Source organism: Schistocerca serialis, chromosome 4 (genome assembly GCF_023864345.2).
Source record: "Schistocerca serialis cubense isolate TAMUIC-IGC-003099 chromosome 4, iqSchSeri2.2, whole genome shotgun sequence".
NCBI classification, from domain to species: domain Eukaryota; kingdom Metazoa; phylum Arthropoda; class Insecta; order Orthoptera; family Acrididae; genus Schistocerca; species Schistocerca serialis.
In genome coordinates this window covers 33,659,074-33,681,462 of record NC_064641.1, presented here as the reverse complement: position 1 = coordinate 33,681,462, position 22,389 = coordinate 33,659,074, and the positions used below count along the sequence as shown (strand labels likewise).

Genomic DNA, 22,389 nt, shown 5'->3' with positions numbered 1-22,389 from the left:
GTTTTGTTGATTTACAAAAAATAAACACTACAAATTCTAAATCTCCAGGCAACTTGATAGACGGAGTTGGGCAATCAGGTTTGTAATGGTGTGTGTATTTATTGTTAATGTTTCCAGTGGCTATCTCATCTGCTAAGATAATTTTATGTGTGTACGTTTTGGAGATGGGTGAGAGGATTAACGTAAAATGTTGTGGGCGGTAGTAAAATGTTTGACTGTAATCACTGAATTAATTTATTCCTCTCACTACACATTTCAGAACATGTCTTAAGTCTTCACGTATCTGTTCACAAGACTAAGACAACATAACTATATGGTTCTCAATAAAGAATCATTTAGGATATAAAAGAGCCACTTGCATGTAAGAGAAATTTTTAGGTTACAAGCTTGAATGTACTGCCAAGGTATGTTGCTAATGGCAGTATTTTTAAACTTGCCATAAATAGATCATTTAAGTCAATAACAATAACAAAACTTCTTTCAAACAAAATAGAAATTGCAATCATAATCTTAGAAATATGAATCTTCAACATTCCATATGGACTGCTGTAGATTTGTGTGTCTAAGGTTTTGATTTCTATTTTATTAACTTCTGTATGGTTAATTTTTAATTTAAATTGCTGTTTCTTAAAAAGTTTTGTGATTATCGTTGTCTTGAATTATGTATCTGTATTGCAGGCTCAAAGTACACACTTCAGCATTGCATTCTTGGAAACATAAGTGACCTTTTTAAATCCCAATTGATTCTTGATTGGCAAATAGTTATGTGGTCTTCATTTTTGTGAATAGACACCTGAAGTTGTATTACAAAACATGTAGTGGAAGGACTAAATCAATTCAGTGCAAAGATTGAACATTGGTGCTCCTTACCCAGGTTACTGTAGCTACTACCATTCCATCTACGGAGATGGACAAGTGTGTGATTAAAATGTGTTGACTACTCATACCAAACAAGAATAATTACAAGTGCAAATAATAGCATTTTAATTGAAGTTTGCTATAGAGACATGTAAATAGCACCTATTGCTTTGTGTGACTAGCAGTAACTGGAGGAGGACTGTATAAATGATTTCTTCAGTTGAATACAGGTGTATAGTCAAAATCATCCATAAACTGAGGATTGAGAAGTTAAGAAAATCAAATGATGAAAGCTTGGCTTGTGAAAGTCATTAATATGATAGTGACTACCTACAACAAATACTGTGCAAATATCAATACATAACTATGACTACTAATCCATGTAATGAGTGATGTTGTAACACTCAGTGTTTTAAGTGCATAGGTGTAGTTGTGTCATCTTCAGAAATTCCAAAGAAAACTGTTCTTCGAAGTTAAGATATGGAGAACACAAAATTTACTTGCTTGCAGTGTCACTGGACTTCATCTTTGTAAATGTACTCTATTTACTCCTAACAATGGAAGTTCCAGGTGTGCATATCAAGAATTTAGGAAATGGCAGGTTGCTACTTACTGTAAAGAAGACACGTCAAGTTGCAGATAGGCACAATTAAGGCACGAACATATAGCTTTCGGTCACAGTCATAAGTAAAACGCGCGCACACGCACACACACACACACACACACACACACACACACACACACACACACCTTTCACACATGCAAGCAAGCAAACATTATGCACACACAACTGCCAATTCCAGCATCTCGGGCTGGAATGCAACGTCATGCGGGATGCAAGCAGCAATCTGGAGGGGGCAGGGAAAGGAAGGGAAGGGATGGTTTACGGGTGGGGAGAGAGACGAATGCTGTCTGGTGGAGTGTGCAGGGACTAGAATGTCAACAGGCGAAGAGTTGGGAGGCAGGGAGGTAACGAGAAAAGAAGGGGAGCAGGGAAATACAGGCAGATGCATTGGCGTAGGGCTGCAAATAAACACGGTGGGAGATGAGATTGGGGGTAGAGGGGTTGGGAACTGTTGGGTGGTGAGTGTGGGGACAGCATGTTACCATAGATTGAGACCGGGATAATTGCAGGAGTGGAGAATGTGTTGTAAGGATAACTCCCATCTGCACAGTTCAGAAAAGCTGTTAGTGGAGGGAAGAATCCAGATGGTTCAGGTAGTGAAGCAGCCATTGAAATCAAATGTGTTGTGTTCAACTGCATGTTGTACTACTTTGCTCTTAGCCACAGTTTGGTGGTGGCGATTCATTCTAGTGGACAGTTGATTGGTAGTCATACCAACATAAAAAGATGGCTGCTTTCACAGGTGGCCCATCCCCTGATGGGGTAGGATAAACATGTGACAGGACTTGAATAGGAAGTGCTGATTGGGTGGATTGGGCAGGTTTTGCACCTGGCTCTTCCTAAAGGATTTGGTCTTTATGGCAAGGGGTTGGCATTGGGAATGGCATAGGGATGGGCTAGGATGTTATGGATGTCCCCAGCCCTCCTAAAGTGGTGTTCCACTGCCCACCCAAAGACATCATAGTCCATCCCTATGCCACTCCCAATCCTTGACACAAGGATCATGTTCTTGTGTAAGACCCAGGTGCAAAACCTTCCCAATCCAGCCACCCAGCACTTCCTGTTCCAGTCCTGTCACAGGTTTATCCTACTCTATCAGGGGCCAGGTCATTTGTGAAAGCAGCCATGTCATTTATCAGCCCTGCTGCAATCATTGCATAGCTTTTTATATTGGTATGGCTACCAACCAGCTATCCACCAGGATGAACAGCTATTGCCAAACTGTGGCCAAGAGCAAAGTAGACCACCTTGTGGCACAGCATGCAGCTGAAAACAACATATTTGATTTCAATGGCTGCTTCACTACCTAAGCCATCTGAATCCTTCCCTCCACCAACAGATTTTCTGAACTGCACAGATGGGAGTTAACTTTACAGCACATTCTCCCTCCTGTAATTATTCTGGCCTCAAACTACGGTAACATACTGTCCCCACACCCTCCATCCAACAGCCTCCAATCCCTCTATCCCCATTCTTGTCACCCACCCAGTTTATTTGCAGCTGTCTGCCAATGCATCCACCTGTCTTCCTCGCTCCTCTCCTTTTGTGCTCCTTTTTACTCCACATCCCTGTCTCACAACCCCGTGACTGTCTCTGTTGACATCCTAATCCCTGCACACTCCACCAGACAGCATTCGTCTCTCTCCCCACCATCCCCTCTCCATGGCCTCCAGATTGCTGCTTCCATCCCTCGTGATATTGCATTCTGACCTGAGATGCTGGAGTTGGTGATTGTGTGCACATGTGGTGTGAATGGTGTGTGTCTCTTTTTTATTGATGAAGGCTGTTACTGAAAGCTATATGTAAGTGTCTCTTAATTGTGCCTGTCTGCAACTTAACATGTCTTCTTAATGGTAAGTAGTATTCTAGTTACTTGTTGAATAAGTGAAAGGTTGAAAATTTTCTTTCTGATTTCTGATAACCAAAATATTTGTCTCCTTTAGTGCAAAAATAATAATAACTGTGGAGTGCTTCCAGAAGATAGAATGATGAAAAAATTGCTAGGAGTAACAATTTTTAGCATTTGATTTGAGAACTAATTCAGTCAAACAGTTGCACATTTCTGTTATGTAATAAGAGAGATTTGCAGTTTCAGAAATTGCAACCACACTTTTTTTTTTTTTTTTTTTTTTTTTTTTTTTTTTTTTTTTTTTTTTGAAAGAATGTCTGTTACAGCACATTTTCCTCCCCAGATGAGTCATCTTGCTTCCAAAGTCCAATTGTTCTCTAGTGAAATAATTCAATGGTTACGTTATCCAGATTGGAGTTTTCACTGTTCTCCTTGAGTCACTGTAGAATGTCATGACAGACAATTTTCTTCTGTATCCTTGTCCAGTGGATGAACTTACACTTCATCCCTTGACAACCCGTTATTCTTCGGAAACCCTAATCATCTTGCTTCCATGTCCTGCTCTATAGCAATGATGAGCTGTTTTATCACTTTATATTCTTTACTTGTTGCTCACTTCGAGAAGTGATATTAAATGTTCTTAGTAGTGACACTTTTGGACTGACCCAGGCTTTTCCATCTCACTGCTCAGTGATGTCTATGTGTGACTTGCTGTATCTTTTTATTCTTTCAGTAAAGTACTTGCTCAATTTTTCGTATCACAGAGCAAAAAGACGTAACTGGAAGAAGAATCGCATAACATGGTTGGCAAAATATTAAATATAGAAGCTAGGTTTACGTGACAATGGGCCTAAGCAATATATGAAATTCATGAGTAATAATAATGAGAGTTCTGGAAGAGTATAAATAGTTTAAGAGCAAAGGAGGCCACTCACCGAATGGCAGTAGCATTTGGTTTTCGAGAGAAGATCTAATGGAGAATTCATCTTCAGTAACTACATATATCTTTGAACAAGGGAAGGAATACTTGTTCTTATTGAATTAATTATTATCTCACCATTCCACCCGCTCATCACAGTGGTTTTAAGCATACATTTGGCCCTCCCTTATCTTAATATTCTTACTGCTTCTTCCAGTCAGTATTGTCACTTTATGACTCGACATTTTATTCTGGTAATTGTGAGATGTAATAAAGGAAAATATTGTCATATTGTCTTCTCAGCAGATGTAAATATCATTCAGACACACACACACACACACACACACACACACACACACACACACACAATTTGCAGAAGCGTCATTGTTGTATGATAGCAGGGAAGCTAAGAATGACTTGGACAGAATTTGACGTTAATGTTATGTCAAAAGTGCACATTATCATCAGTTCATGAAGTTATATTGATTATTACTATGCTCTGTAGTACTCAGGTTGCTATGAAATGACATTTGATGTTTTGCCCACTACACCTGTGGTTTTGTATTTGGTTTGGGTTATAGTTAGAAACTGCCATAACATTTGGAATATTTCTGTTAAAAGTGCATATCTTGAGTGAGGTTATGGTAAAATCTTGTACATTACTTTGATGGCCCCCCTCCTCTTTCCTAGTACATGGAGGAAAATCAAATACTAGAATTAAAATAGGAAGTTAGGAGCTGTTGTGTGTTTTATTCATTTTGCTTTCTGGCAATTTCTTGAGAGCAACATGGCTTTATCTAGGAAATTTTTGATCTTTAACGTGAGTGGGTAATCAATAGATATTCAACAAGAATGTTTTGTTCTCTTATTTTGATAACCCATTATAGAAAATGGGCATTCCAATTTTAACATTAGTTTGTGTGCACATGATGTTAAATCATCAGTAGCATAACAAAAATAATAATGATATAGACGTTAACGCTTACTACTCTGTCAGTGAGAAGTTGCCTGGTGATTAGGTTTGTAGTGATGCTTCATTATGCTTGATCCAATGTAAGAAAAGGATCTCAATTTAATAATCTGAATCATTCAAGAATGGCTAGTTCATCTCTGCTGCTTTTATGTAATATTTAGTCTGTAATATTGTAAGGAAAAAAGGTGGCAGAGAATTTCAGCATGAAGCTTAGTCATTAAATTTATGATGTTGAAATAAGTTTATGTAGTTGTGCCAACAGGTTGAGTGTAAGTAAGTCTGCTGCAAGATAATGACCTTTATAAAGTTAATGCATGACAATGTTTATTGAATGCACATAATGCACTGTACATACCAAGTACAGCTCACAGTGTGATCAATAATTAAATTTTGTGATCTCATGTTAATGATTTTGAGAATTTAATATGAACTTCATTTATGATGCATGTATAATTTAATGTTAATTATTCGTTTTCTGTATAGTCACTAGTGTGTGTCTATAATGGAGTGATAACGAAATAGGTGCATACACACTTCGATGCTTTTAAATCACACTAGATTCTTTAAAAGCTAATATTTGACAGTTGTGATATGAAAACAGATTTTCTGATGTTGTTTAATGAATACTTATAACAGTGAAAACAATCAATTATTGACCAATTTAACTGGATAGATAAAAAATCTACTCACCAAGTGGTGGCAGAACACACACGAAAGATGGTTGTAATTGGCAGAAGGGGAAGGAAGAGGGGTGAAGGAAAAGGACTGGAGACGTGTAGGAAAAGGATAGATTTTAGGAAACTCTCCCAGAACGGCGGCTTGGGGAGACTTTCCGTATGGGACGAGAAGGAAAGACTGATTGTTGGGGACCGCTTCGGACGAGATTTTAGAACCTGAGAACTCCCTTGACCTGCTGTTCTGGACGACTTTTCCGAAACGTACCCCTTTTCCTAGACCTCTTCAGTCCTTTTGCTTCACCTCTCTTCCTTCCCCTTCAACCCTTTATCCTGAAGAAGCTTGCCAATTACAGCCATCTTTTATATGTGTGTTCTGCTGCTGCATGGTGGGTAGATTTTTTATCTATCCAATTAATTAATGAATACTTATGAGGACTGTTGTAATCCCACTATATCTTGTCTTCTTCATTTTTTTTCCTTAATCTCTGTTACAAATATTTTAGTTTCATTAGAGATTCATTTGAAATAAACATTTTTCATAGCAGTGAGTTTCACTATATTTTTAACTTTTCAGTCATTTAATTATGATTTGGTTACTGTAGCTCTTTTGGAACATTTTTCTTCCCTGCTTTCTTCTTTTATGCTTTCTGATTCAATATTCTTGTATTTCTTATTCATTCTATTGCAGATCAGTGTTTGATCTTCCCAAATTACTCTTCATACTCGGCACATTGTATTAATGCTCATCTAATACCTTCTAATAATTTTCTTTGTGCATTATCCAGTTTACTGTATAATATAACTCTGTCTGTGTGGATTATTAACAATGCCTCAGATGTTTTCATTACACTTTCATTCTGTGGTATCATAATTGAGTTGCTGCTTCAGGCAAAAGCACATCATTATCTTCAGATATTATTTAGTATATTCACAAAATACACAGAATTTTTAGAAAAGTTTGATCTTCGTTTTCAGATGAAGTTGTTTGGCAGTTTACAAAATGGGAATCCTACAGTTCCAAAAGTTGGCCAAAAATTTTAAGAACAGTATTAAGTCTTGTTTTTTAGTACTTCTCTACACCAACCTTCCACCTTACAACAACAAAGCTTCTAATTTAGTGAATTTATTACAACCAGCTAATTTTTTAGTGTAAAATGAACCACTGTGGCAGATGAGTAGAGCGCTCCTACAATTCCACCAACCACTTTCCCAGGTTATTCGGTGTGTTGTCTGTTCACGATTATTTTCCATAGCACATTCAGATTTTCATTGTTGGAGGGATAATAGGATCTGGTCCTGTCAAAAAGGGGGGAGGGGGGCATAGATGGAGCTGCAGAAGACTGAGAATATGTATTCCATGATATTAATAGAAAGTTTAGAAAAGTAGACTTCAAACTGCTCAGACATCTTATTTTTATATTGTTACTAGAACAGGAATATGACGATACTAGGAAACATTACTATTAGGAATGAAGTATCTGGTCAGCTTCTATAGTGTTTGACATGCAGTTATTAAACATCATAGCCAGTTGAATTCATTTTAAAAGCTTTTTAAATATGAGAGGAAACATGAAATCACTGAACATGTTTTTAATTTAATCTTAATTATGGCACACGTGTGGTGTAGGCTCATTGTTCATATGAGTAAAGCTTCATACACCTCTCACAAGGTTGTGAGTTCTGAGAGCTCACACTTCTTTTGTATTTGAACAAATTTCAAATATAGTTAATTGGGTACCATGAAATAACTTCCCTGAAATCAAAAAATCAGTGAATTAGTTTTAATGTGTGTATAGAAGAGAACACACTGTAATAGAGTATATGAAATAGACAAATTTGCAATGGGGAGGCAGATTGTGTGGTGTAGGGGGGAAAAAATGTTATTGCATCTTGTTTATAACCCCTTGAAAATACTCTTCACAAAGCTGATGTCAGTTTAGTTTTTAAATTGGAGCTTCAAAATGTTGCACATTTCTGCATTTTTCGTTGCCAATTGTGGTTAGTATTTAGTGTGGTGTCAAGTAACTGCTTGATTGTGTTCAATAGCTTGCTTAAATTTTGTGTGAAAGTGCCAAGAACATAAGTGTTTCAGGTGATTGGAGCATCTACTGTTCACACTGCTTGCCATGTAGGAAAATCTAATTATTCACTGAAGTAGTCCAGCTTCACATTCTCTAATTTTGACCTTCTGAAATCAATGCATTGTCTTTCCCATTGAAACTGCCAACCTTTTATTTGATTTATTTTCCTCTTAACCTATGCAACAAATACTTTTCAGTTGACGTACTACTCTTGCAGGCCTAACTACTTCTATTGTAGACTGAGCCATCGATCGACCCATACCAGTTTTGCGTGGGATCATGAAGTATCTATGGCCAGATGACATGTCTGGCATAGATTATTTACACAAACCTTCCTTGTAAATCAGTCAGTGTTCTAACCAAAACTGTAACAAAATTCTTGTAGCGGGTCCCAAGATTAGCCTTAAGATAGAGATAGTAAACTGTGTTTTGCGTGCGCGCATGTGAGCGGCACGCACTGCATGCGTGCATTACATTGTAAATGTAATGCTGGAATGGTTGATATGTATATACTACATTTTAAAAATTTAGTCAGTTGTGTGATTTCTCTAAATCAGACATGTCAGAAGATACGAGAGCAAGTCGGTAAGTAAAGGCAATTTTTTCCTACCTCATAAGTGGACATGACTGATTCAACAATAGCATGCCTTATCTTAATCACACTGTTGTTTTTTTGTAATAGCTGTGTTGCTTCAGTGAGTTGCTCTATTCATGGTGATTTCAGAACATTTTTTTTAATAGTGCCCCATGACGGAAGTGATTAAATTTATTTATGGGGAAGGAACTACAGCTTAGAAACGTATTCACAGATGCGACTGCAGTATGGTGGTAGCTGTTTTAGTGAATGAAAAATTTATGGGTAGCTGAAATGCTTTAAATATGGACATATGTGTGTATTGCAATGAAAAGTGTTCAGGCCGGTTAGCGTTTTGAAAACATAGGACCAGTGAAGCAACTGAGTCAAAGCTACAACTGTCTATGAATTTCTAAACAGTCACAGAGTTGTGCTTGTTGGGAACCATGTCAACTGACTCTCACACAGGAACATACGGAAATATTGAAATTACATTTAAGATGTTTCAAAGACGGAAGAGGAGACTTCCTCAGTCACATAGTAACCGTTGGTGAGATGTGGCTCCATCACTATAAACCACAGAGCAAGATTTCTTCACCACCTACAGAAAAAAATTACGAAAAGCAAAGTTTCTGTAAGATTGTTGATAATGACAGCATTGTGTTATGTAAATGGCCCATTGCTGAGTACTTACTCTGCTAGGGGCAAACAGAGAAGATTGGCAGCTACAGTGAGATATGAAACCCACAATTCGAACAAAGGCTTTCAAAAGTTGTAATTTTGATTTTGCTTCAGCTTGAGAAACAATAAAGTGCATATAAAATTACGGTTTTAAGCTGCTGAAACAAGACCTTACACTACTGGCCTAGCTGTAATCGATTTCCACCTTTTTGGTCCGGCGTGGGATCACCTGTGTGAATCCATATGTTTGTCAGATGACGTGGTTGTGGAGGCAGTACATAAGTGGTTGTGCACAGTGCCACAAAGCTGCTTCTAGGCTATAATTAGAGTGTCTTTCAAGGGATGAGCAAAATACATAGTGGTTGGGGGAGATTATGCTGAGAAGTTCTGTTGGTTGCAATTTCTTTTTCCAATAAAAAATTTCTTTTCAAAAAATTGTCTTTACTTTTTGACTTACTCTTTACTTTAATAAATTTCATGCATTTGCATGCGCTCTCCCTTTATGAAACTTCTGATGATTGATACCAGTTGATGACTGTGGAAGAACAGAGAGGAAAAAATGCTTCAAGAAGGAGAAGGCATTTGGAAGTCAGTCGCAAATGTGCTTTGTATTGCAGATGTAGATTTCAGCTATTGGGTAGCAATCTTCAGTGCGTGAAGACCAACTCGTACAGACTAATCAAGCTTGTGACAACACGTTACTATAAGACTCCAAAAGGTATGTAGACAGATTGAATTACAGTCTGTCTCTGTACCTGTTAGTAGTAACGAGTTATCACAAACTTGACAAGTGTACGTGACTCGATTTTAACATACTGAAGGTAGCTAGGTAGCTACTCAGTTGCTGAAATGAAGGTCTGCAATAAAATACAGATCAGATTTGCAGCTGATTGCTGATATTCCTTTTCCTTTTTTTGAAATATACCACAGTTGCTGTGCACAACTGTTCTGATGTAATCAAACTTGGTGAAAAAGTACTTCATTGTAACTCGTATAACAAAAGTGGTTTTTCATAATGCAGCTGACAGGTAGTTAAATATGAACTGATTTTATAAATATTATATCGTTGTTAAAATATACTTTTTAGATTGTCCTTTTGAGCCTCCTTTTCCGCAATCATTGTTTTATGATCTACTATTCATCACGGATGTATTGTAGCTAAAAATGGTTTGATATGTGGTAAAGTTTATAGGTACTTAACGACTTACTTCAACCAAGAGTAGTGAATCCTGTATGTTGTAAGAAGTATTGCCATCCAGAACAGTATTAACCAAAACGTCGTATTCCAGCCTTATCACTTCCTCCACATTTTCACCTGTTTGTTCCAGTGCTTGTAACTATCTGTTGTCGCAGAAACATTTGTATTTATTTAAACTATGAGTAGTTCTCATTTAACCAATCACATTTGATTCATCTGTACTCTTATGGGGTGTAAATTTCCAAATTTAGGTTTTCAGAGTAAGTTTGATTCGATATTTGCTTTATACCCTTTTGTAAATGATATTTAAAACTATACACATTGAAGACTGATCTTTAAGGGAAGTTTCTGACTCTTTAATTGTCCCATCTCAGTAACATTTTGATTTTTACATTATTTCTGTTGTGTTGATGTAGCCTCCATTAGCTGGCCCTAGTGGCCGTGCGGTTCTAGGCACTACAGTCTAGAACCAAGCGACCGCTATGGTTGGAGGTTCGAATCCTGCCTTGGGCATGGATGTGTGTGATGTCCTTAGGTTAGTTAGGTTTAATTAGTTCTAAGTTCTAGGTGACTGATGACCTCAGAAGTTAAGTCGCATAGTGCTCAGATCCATTTTTTAGCTTCCATTACTCATTAGTAAGATAATTGCATGCATACTCACGAGACTAAACCATGGAATATTTGTATCTGTTGGGTTGAACTTCACATTTCCTCAACTTACTGAAGAAGGCAGCTATTTTACAGAAGAATTTACTGGAAATTATTGTCTGTAACATGTCTTTCTGGTTGCTGTACTGCCTCTCTGCAATGGGATGCTTCAAAGCAAATTAAATCATGTTATTCTGAAGTAGATGTGAAAAATTCCTTGCCCTCAAGCTAGGTGATCGGTACTTAGACTTTTTGTGCTTACTACATTGCTAGAAATTTTTTCGTCTGATAGCCAGGTGAACCCGATTTCAATGTGATACTACTGTGATGACTGGTATGACAAATTTCTCACATTACAGAATTTTTGTAGAAATATGATATGTGAACTTCTGAAAAAGGCTGTATTGAAAGTTGTGAAATCAACATGATAATTATAATCCATTTGCTTTCCATTTAATGTGCCTTACAATTTAGGAACTTCTGTGTTGCAGTTTGTCACATTCAGGTTTCCTGCTTCAGTGTAATATATCAGATAAAGAATAATGTATAGGATATAAGGGGAACCTGTTACTGTCTTTCTGTTATGTATCTGATAAATAGTAATGTGAAGTGGAAAAAGGGAACCTGTCATGTTTGCGGCTTCACACTAGTCATATGCACATGTGTATGATTTCCAGGTATTTTGTGTGTAATATAAAGTGGACCCTAAAAAGTTAAATAAAAAGTAAAGGAATTTGAAACTAATTTGCTTATGGAGTTTGTAACATTGCAAAAAGGGATTCAGCTTATTAGCAGAGGCTGTCGAGACATTTCCTTTAGTTACTTAATGCCATTTGTTATGGTATTCAAATCAGTTTGCATATCCATTTCATTACCGTTGCTATAAAGTACCTTGAGACCTAACAGCTGTAGTTACCAGAGAGTGACCACTTATCTGTGTCACCCTGGTAGTTGTGAAACGTGAATCACCTTCCTGCATTAAGATGCACGATTATGTTGCATGAATATGCCACAGTGTTACTCAGTATACTGCTTCATCCTGCCATTGTTTATATTTGATAACTAACCTTTTTGAAGATCTCTTAAAAGTGCTGCATTATACAGTGTTACAAAATTTGACTTTAATTTTTTTGTCCCATGTTGCAGAGAATGCTATTCTATTTTTGGCTAAAATTGTGTACTGAAAAATGCGTTTTAATATTGGAGTATAGCATCTCCTTGCCTTTTCCTATTCCACTACCCATGTTATTTACACTCAGAATCTTACCGTGAATGTTGTCTACAGTCTATTGCAGCAGCTATAATGAATTGTCAGATATTCCTGTAAAAGCATGGCCATTTGCACAATAGTATGTTCCAAACACCTCAGATGAACTTGAATCCATGGAATGTAGCACCCTCAAGAAACATCAGCATATCAGCTATTTTTTATAAGTTACATACTTTTGTTCTTCTGCCGTGTTCCACATCCACTAGAATCACTATACAGGTGTCTATGGTACCAACTGAGTATCTAATTGTATCTGGGTCCCCTTCAACTCTCATAATTTCCATGAGTACTTTACACACATATAATCATAGATATATATAACTTTTTAAGGTGATTGAGATACATTGTTACTTAAGAAATATTTCTATATACCCATTATTTTGTCAGTGTTGGCATGAGGTTTCACTAAGTTGTTATAGAAATGTTAATGAAAATCCCAATACTAATGCAAGAACTAATTGATCAGTACACATTCTTTTATTAAACAGTGTACATTTGCTTTCAGTGCATCACGCAAAGAGCAGCACATAAACTGTTGTGACATGCTACTTACATGTTTCAGTGACTATTACCAGTGTTCAGTACAGAAGAAATGGGGTAGTAGATATTGGTGTATATACAGGGTGTGCATAAAGTCCGGGACCAATTTCAATAGACACTGGACTCGCATTCGGAAGGACGACGGTTCAATCCCGCGTCCGGCCATCCTGATTTAGGTTTTCCGTGATTTCCCTAAATCACTCCAGGCAAATGCCGGGATGGTTCCTCTGAAAGGGCACGGCCGACTTCCTTCCCCATCCTTCCCTAATCCGATGAGACCGATGACCACGCTGTCTGGTCTCCTTTCCCAAACCAACCAACCAACCAACCAATTTCAATTATTTAAATTATTTATTGCACGAGAACTAAACATTGTACAAATGTCATACATATTGCATTTTGAAGAGAAACTCGGAAAGTTTTTTTTTATTTTTTATTTTTTTTATGTCAATACGGTAATCAAATTCTTGCCATACCCGTCCTAGATGACATTGTCGACTGTAGCAGTCGCTTTCCGTATTCTCTCCCAGAGCTCTGCCACATCACATGGTAGAGGCGGTACATACATCAGATCTTCAATGTGTCCCTACAGAAAAAAGTCACACGGAGTGGGATCTGGTGATCGGGGAGGCCATTTCATGAAACAGCTCGCTCTGCACCTGAACTCACCATGTTTGCGACTAGCGCTGACTATCGGCAAATTTCCAAACTACACTGTGGCGGCATACATGAAAAAAAACTTTTTAAGATTTCTCGTCAAAATGATATATATATATATATATATATATATATATATATATATATATATGTGTGTGTGTGTGTGTGTGTGTGTGTGTGTGTGTGTGTGTGTGTGTGTGTGTGTGTGTGTGGGTGGTTATAATAGGGGAAACATTCCACGTAGGATATATATATCTAAAAACAAAGATGATGTGACTTACCAAATGAAAGTGCTGGCAGGTCGACAGACACACAAACAAACACAAACATACACACAAAATTCAAGCTTTCGCAACAAACTGTTGCCTCATCAGGAAAGAGATTTTTCCCACGTGGAATGTTTCCCTCTATTATATATATATATATATATATATATATATATATATATATGTTGTGGTCTTCAGTCCTGAGACTGGTTTGATGCAGCTCTCCATGCTACTCTATCCTGTGCAAGCTTCTTCATCTCCCAGTACCTACTGCAACCTACATCCTTCTGAATCTGCGTAGTGTATTCATCTCTTGGTCTCCCTCTACTATTTTTACCCTCCAAGCTGCCCTCACAATGCTAAATTTGTGATACCTTGAGGCCTCAAAACGTGTCCTACCAACCAATCCCTTCTTCTAGTCAAGTTGTGCCACAAACTTCTCTTCTCCCCAATCCTATTCAATAACTTCTCATTAGTTACGTGATCTACCCACCTTATCTTCAGCATTCTTCTGTAGCACCACATTTCGAAAGCTTCTATTCTCTTCTTGTCCACACTAGTTATCGTCCATGTTTCACTTCCATACATGGCTACACTCCATACAAATACTTTCAGAAACGACTTCCTGACACTTAAATCTATACTCGATGTTAACAAATTTCTCTTCTTCAGAAACGCTTTCCTTGCCATTGCCAGTCTACATTTTATATCCTCTCTTCTTCGACCATCATCAGTTATTTTACTCCCTAAATAGCAAAACTCCTTTACTACTTTAAGTGTCTCATTTCCTAATCTAATTCCTTCAGCATCACCCGATTTAATTTGACGACATTCCATTATCCTCGTTTTGCTTTTGTTGATGTTCATCTTATATCCTCCTTTCAAGACACTGTCCATTCCGTTCAACTGCTCTTCCAAGTCTTTTGCTGTCCCTGACAGAATTACAATGTCATAGGCGAACCTCAAAGTTTTTACTTCTTCTCCATGAATTTTAATGCCTAATCCGAATTTTTCTTTTGTTTCCTTTTCAGCTCGCTCAATATACAGATTGAATAACATCGGGGAGAGGGTACAACCCTGTCTCACTCCTTTCCCAACCACTGCTTCCATTTCATGCCCCTATACGCTTACAACTGCCATCTGGTTTCTGTACAAATTGTAAATAGCCTTTCGCTCCCTGTGTTTTACCCCTACCACCTTCAGAATTTGAAAGAGAGTATTCCAGTTAACATTGTCAAAAGCTTTCTCTAAGTCTACAAATGCTAGAAACGTAGGTTTGCCTTTCCTTAATCGTTCTTCTAAGATAAGTCGTAAGGTTAGTATTGCCTCACGTGTTCCAACATTTCTACGGAATCCAAACTGATCTTCCCCGAGGTCCGCTTCTACCAGTTTTTCCATTTGTCTGTAAAGAATTCGCGTTAGTATTTTGCAGCTGTGACTTATTAAACTGATAGTTCGGTAATTTTCACATCTGTCAACACTTGCTTTCTTTGGGATTGCAATTATATATATTGTGTTTGGTTCTTGTGCAATAAATAATTGAGTGTTCCCAGACTTTATGTACACCCTGTATATGCAGACTGAAGTGACGAATGAAAATTTATACTATGACCGGGATTCAAACATGGGTCAGCTGCTCGCTAGGCAGATACACTCTAACCACTACTCTACCCTGACCGAGTAGCTTTGCGCGATTGCACAGGATTGCACAGACTAGCCCAGACTTGATCTTAATTCCCATTTATGCCTCAGCCAGCTTCGTAGTCCCACTAAACTCGAACAGCATTGCAGAGGCTCTCCAGCTATATTGGAATAGCACATCAGCATTGAACAAAACAGGGGATCCTGCCTGAAATCCAGTTCTAGGTACTTTGATCAAATAAAACAATATGGTTCCAGAGGCTTTACCAAGTGTTAAACATTTATGATGTAGATATGCAGACCGAAGCGATGTCCGTTCAGTCTGCATATGTGCATCACAGCTATTTGACACTTGGTACAGTCTCTGGAACCATGTGGTTTTATTTGAGTATGTACTGACTCCATACAGGAATTTTTAATTATTGCTGGTATTGGTTAGGTGGTAAAACACTAGACTTTCGTTGGGAGAACCACAAGAAATTATTGTCCAGCCATCAGGAGCTAGGTTTCCCATGACTTCGACAAATCGCCTTAGCCAGTTGTTATCAGGATTTCTTTGTAAAGTACACAGGTGATTCACTTAATAAATATGAGCTTGTGCTCCCTCTCTAATGAGCTCCATTTCTTTTTGATCATGGCAGCCAACGGTAAACAAAAACACTATTGAATTACCAGTAACAAAATTTGTCAAATGTTCATGAATGTAGAAATATATGAAATAATTGTATGATAAGCATTCTAAGGGGAAAAAACCATAAGTTTGGTTCAATTAGAAGAGGGATAAGTATTATGAGAAACAGCGTTAAAAGATTCACTAAAATCTTAATCTTCTCCCACTTAGAGTTATGTAATAGTTTTGCTGTTACTGCAGCAATTCAATGATCTTATCTCATTGGGAGTTTTAAAAAGCAAAAAAAGGTACCATTGTGTACCCAGAAAAGAATGTAGGTGAATCAGTCTAATGTTACAGGAAGATGTTCAAACAGTAAGGATGTAGTCTGTTTTGCTTTTAGTATCATTACAAAGTACATATTTTCATTGTAATCATATAATGCGTGTTGTGCACTAACTTTTGTTTCATTTCAACATAGTGTCATAAGTGGACTACTAGAGAGATTGCAAGTGGGCCAGATCAAATTCATCATCATCATCGTCTTAGTTATTATACGGTTAAAATAAAGTGGTACTACAATACTCTTAACTGTGTACTCATTAACTGTTCAAACACTTTGCTGCCATTATTGTTCAAAAATGTCACAGAAACTGATTACAGTGAGTGATGTAATGAAAAGAATGAATTTTTTAGTCGATTCCTTCATCATTTTATGGAAATTGTGGCTCTTTGAAACAAAATAACTGATCTGTTGGTAAGTATACATTATAGGTCAAACCATGCTTGTGGAAGACATAATGTGCAAATGTAAGCCACAGAAATGAAATGTGTTTGTATGTTTTCTTCCCCTCCCCCCCCCCCCCCCCTTCCTTTCCCCTCAAACTTGCTCTTTCTCCTTTTGCCATCATTTTCTCTACATTTTTTATCACATTTGAAAACATATTTAACTATAAGAAGTGTTATAAGTTGTTAACTTTTTGTGTGTTTACATATTTCTATTAGCTTTATATCTCACATTGTCTTGCAGTGGATTTCTCTTTAAACCTGTTGGCTTGGTTATTGTTTCCCCAGAACAATAATGGGTTTGAATGTCACATTCTGCAAATTAGTTGCTATGTGCAATGAAAAGGGCACTAAAAGTCTCCAAAAGAAGGCCACAGTGTACACCAGAATGTATGTATTTGTTACTTAACACCAGTGTAAGGAAAGATCTACATGAAAATGTATTGCCCTGTTTAACAATTTCTCTGTTGTTAAGATTCCTTCTGAGAATTTTGCTAATTATTTAAAAAAAAAAAATACTTTGAGTCTACATGTAAGTTTGTGTTAATCACTTCAAATTGCAAAATGTAGTTTTAGCAGTAATTCCATACATGTGGAAATTATTTTGGTAAGTATTGAGGGCTAACCTTTTATCCACAGCTAGTTTCCAATAGATTCCACAGAGTGCAGTGAATATTCTGAATGAACATGAAAGTTCCTTTTTGGAAAATGGAAATCAGTTTGTGTATAGTGCAAAACCAGGTAACAAAGGTGCGTGTGATGGTTTTTGTGAAAGGTATGTAGAACTAGGTATGTTGTGAAACTTAAACATAAGCTGTTGACATTTAAGAGAAACATTGACTTGTGAAGTTTTGACTGTTTCCCAGTCAGAAACTGATTCATCGCTGTGAAGTTTTGACTTTCTCAATCAGAAGCCGATTTATGGGAGTGAATTTTCAACTTTTCCCACATCAGCCGCTGATTTATTGATGGATGTGATGCAGTACTTCACTGGCGTACTTTTGGAGTTTTTTCAAGAAAAGTTGTCTGAGTGTTCAACAATGAAGAAAGAAGAAATTCAGTGGAAGTGTGCAGCAATTATAACGAAACTTAAGACTTGGTAAGGTGTTGGCTCAGAGGAATACTATTGTCAGTAAAGTACTGTTTGTGTACAGAAGGAAACATGCTAGGGGACTTGCTCTGGATTTTCAAAGAGAATTGTGCAAAGCACCTTGTGGATGGAAACTGTTCTGTTTATTAATTTTTAGTTCTGACACTGTTGTGTAAGTTAATTACTGTCCTTGGTGTCGCTGTCACAAAAAAGTTAATGGTATAAAGCCTATTGTTTCAAGCAAAAGAGAAGATTTTGTTAGGTTATAGGTTATGTGTAAGTATTTAAGATTTGGCATTTACACATCATTAAAGTCCTATGCCAGTTAATAATGATTAATCACTGTTCTGTTTACAGCACATTTGAAGCATTTCATCCAACTACACAATGTGTGTGTTACAACCTACTACAGACCAGAAGAAGTGTTCATGTTATTTTGGAGAAAAGAATTTTTTGTTTAACTGTTGCTGTCATGCTATAGTTCGGAATATTTATTGCTTAGAGTTTGGTTGCTTTTGTATGTTACAGGACTATCCAGCCAATGATACTGGACCAGAATTATATAGCTCTCAAAACTCAGGTCATTAAGGCAGAAAGGAGAGTGTTAAAAGAGCTTGGTTTCTGTGTTCATGTAAAACATCCTCACAAGGTTAGAAAGTGATAGTAAAAGTTTAAGATTTTCAATATTATTATTGGTATATTTCATCATTAATTGTATAAATAATGAAATATTTTTCTTCTTTCAGTTAATAGTAATGTACCTGCAAGTTCTGTGCTTCGAAAAACACCAAACTCTCATGCAGTTGGCATGGTAAGAATATCTTGTCACACATTTTCATAGAGTTATATTAATCTATTATTAAATTTGTTACTGTTACAGAATACTAAAAAGGATCACACCATTGTTTCTTTGCAGGAATTACATGAATGATTCTTTGCGGACTGATGTCTTTGTACGGTATCAGCCAGAGACAGTTGCTTGTGCTTGCATTTACCTAACATCCCGTCGACTAGGTATTCCACTTCCAAAATCCCCAGCCTGGTACAGCCTGTTCCGTGTTGAAGAAAAAGACATTCAAGATGTGTGTATGCGCATTTTACGCCTCTATGCCCGCAAGAAGGTATAAACAAAACGAAAATAGATGACCAGTAGTACTACCTGTAGTATAAATTGATTTCGATTTACCTCTGCTTTTTATTAAACTTTGCTTCAGTTACGTTTAAGCAGTTTCATGTGGTGATATATGGTGTTATACCCAGATCAGAATTACAAAGTGAATGGTAGCGGGTATCATACAGGACAGCTACCAATTAACAAGCAATCAGAGAACAATTGTGGTCACACCTCCTGTTATGCTCATTGTTTCAATATTGTTCTGCTAATCAGGTACCAGTTGCCATAGTTTGTTGCAGACAGTGCTTATGAGCGGTAATATAACAGTGGTGTTGCTTTTTCTGGTTTGTGTGGTTTATGTATGATGAGTATTCTGCTCAACAGAGTGCCCTAAACTAGTTGTGCAAGTGCACAGAGGAGTGTTAGGACTTTTTCCACCTTCTAAGTAAACCCAATACTATATGTTGATGGACATTGTGTTTCCAGTGTGTTGCTGGCACAGTTATATTGTGTATACAGACAAATATTAACTAACATCGCCCCCTCCCATGCTCTACTATCAATCACTTTGTTATTTTGATTGAAGTATAGTTCTTGCAACTTCCTAAAAATTTTATTTATTCTTTGTATTTGATTTTTGTCACTAAGATGGTCATTTTGTATCTACATGTTTGATTCTGTGCCACCTATCTGACAGTCAGACTTCCTCTATTTAATTGTACAATGTTTTAGGTGTCTTGGGAGGTCTTTTATCATGTGAATTAGTTTTTGCCTGTTAATTACGTTGAGTTTCCATATCTCACTGGGGCATAGTTTGAGAACAGCTTTTTTCCCCAAGAACACAGTCACAAACATGCAAGGTGTGTGAGAAAATGAGATAAATTTTTTACCAATCAACAATATTGTTGCTTTCAAAGTAGTTTCCTTCAGCAGCTATACATTGGCAGAGTAGTTGTTGCCAGTCTCGGTAGCAGCACTGAAAGGCTCCAACTGAGAGGGCCTTTAAAATGTCAGTCACATCCTTTCAAATGTTCTCCAGAATCCCAAGACGTCTGTTTGAGACATTTTTCAGTTTTGGGAAAAAAAAAAGTCACAAGGACTCAGATCAGGTAAATGGGGGGAAGGGGGTTGTGGAACAACAGGAATGCCTTTAGAGGTCAAAAATTGATGGAAGTGGCCATGTGACATGGGGAATTTTCATGATGCAGCATCCACGTGTCTACAGTGTTCGGTCTCACTTGATTCATCCTTTTCCTGAGCCTTTCAAGGATATCTTTGTAAAATACTTGGTTGACAGTTTGTCCAGGGGGAACAACTTCTTTATGCTTGGTACACCTACTACCAAAAAAACCAAATCTGTGTTGTTTTGACTAGCTGATCCTGGCTTTTTATTTGCCGAGGAGATGTTTCAGTGTACCACTCCTCACTTTATTGCTTTGTCCCAGGATCATAACCAAAAATCGCCTGTGATTACATGACCTTGCCACTCGAGGTCATTGGAAATCCTTTCTAGATAAGTGCACTTGCTACTTAGAGCGTACTGCTCGGTTGTGAGGTTTTATGGCACAAATTTTTTGCAAAACTTTGGTCAAAGTTTAATGTATGCTGAAAATCTTCCTAACGTCAGTCGGATCTCAAAAGAGAAAACATAATGCGTTCAACATCTTTGTATGTTTCTGAAGTTGAAGGTCCCCCTCAGTGTGGTCCATCTTTAGACATGTTATCAGCCTTCCAGAAATGATATGTGCCAGTGAAAAACTTGTCTCTTGATAAGGAATATTTCCTGTAGACTTGTTTGTTTTTCAAAAGGACACACTCAAGTATGTTCCAAGTTCAACACAAATCTTGATTGCATAACATTGCTCTAAATTCTGCTGTTCCATTTTTGTAACACAAAAAAAGCACAACTTCACTGATTGCACACTCAGAAATCACATGATGGCTGTATAGAGCTGAAAAGCAGACTGATTATCTGGAAGGGATGAACACACCAATCTACAAAAGTAGAACAACACAGTGTTGCCAGATCGCTCAGTGTTGTTTGTCTCATTACTTTTTTTTGCACACCTCATACATTAATTAAAAATCATTGGATAAAGTGACAGCACTGTAGTGTGCAAGTCCCTTTGAAGTGTCATAGTCTGGGGCTTTCAATGGTCTGCTGCTCCTATTTATTATTAGCTCGCAGGGAACAGATAATTCAGTTTCTACAGCATGCAGTTACAGTATTCAACAAAGACAAGTGTTGCTCCAGCAGTTGTGGGAACAAAACTTGATCATATGTCAAGGTGCAGCCATATGCAGGTCAGGTACAAGTTTATGCATGCTGTAATTAAGTAGTTGATCATCGAAACAAAAAAAGAAAATATCTTCACTGAAAGTGGTGATGACTTGATGTTAACAGTGAGATTATTAACAAGCATACGAAAACAATGTGACTACTGTCTATAAAATACAAAACAGTGGATATGACTCACAAGTACTGTCAGTGATAGCTGGAATGCTGTATAAATGGGCTTCTGCAAACTTTGTGTTCTAAGGTTGTCAGTTTTTCTGAGTACCAGTGCATTCAAATGTGGAATCTGGCCATGTCTCTGTACATTGTAGACTATATGCTGTAATCAGTACAATTGGGAGTGCCCCTTTTGTCTATAAGGCGATACAATGAGGACACTGAGATGTTGAATTCACTATATGGAAAGAAGGGCAGCATGCATGATTGCAGGTTTATTTGACTTGGGGGTAGAGCATCACAGTGATACTGAAAAACTGAACTGGCAAATGCTTAAAGGTAGACAAAAACTTCCTAAAGACAACTTTAAGTTATGAATTTAGGGATATACTACAGACACTATGTATTGCCCCTGTAGGGATCGCAAAGTCAAGTTTCGACCTATCACAGTGCACATAGGAGCAGTTAAGCAATTATTATTCCCATATTCCATACTTAAAAAGGAAAAAGAAGGTGTTCTAATTATGGGTACAATAGAAAATACCCTCTGTCGTGCACTGCACAGTGTGGTTAGCAGTGCATGGCTGTAGATGCAGGTATTACTTATGACAAATGCTGGGGTTATTTTTTAAATAAGACAAGGCTACTTTCGTGCCTCATCCTTCTTCATTTGATATAGTTAATCTCAGGAAAGAATCATAATACTGAGATTGCTTACCTGCAGAGGCACCTCATATTATAAGTGACTGTATCTTACATATTTGTGATGCAACTCCGTCGTCTTGTTGTTCCACACAGTAGAGAGTGCACAAGAACAATGTTGACATAGTCCTGTTGTCACAAAATGCGGCAGCCAGAAGTTTAGCTTGAGACTTTCATG

The 22,389-nt window shown here is 37.4% G+C and overlaps 1 protein-coding gene across 2 annotated transcripts in view; it reads left to right on the top strand.

Moving 5' to 3' along the window:
* LOC126475146 (cyclin-L1) overlaps window positions 1-22,389 on the top strand; it is a 70,228-nt gene that overhangs the window by 33,863 nt on the left and 13,976 nt on the right. For both annotated transcript variants that reach the window (XM_050102760.1, XM_050102759.1), the window contains exons 3-5: window positions 18,472-18,592; window positions 18,690-18,754; window positions 18,860-19,064. In XM_050102760.1, the coding sequence (XP_049958717.1) occupies window positions 18,472-18,592; window positions 18,690-18,754; window positions 18,860-19,064 (391 nt within the window). The remainder of the gene's footprint in view (window positions 1-18,471; window positions 18,593-18,689; window positions 18,755-18,859; window positions 19,065-22,389) is intronic.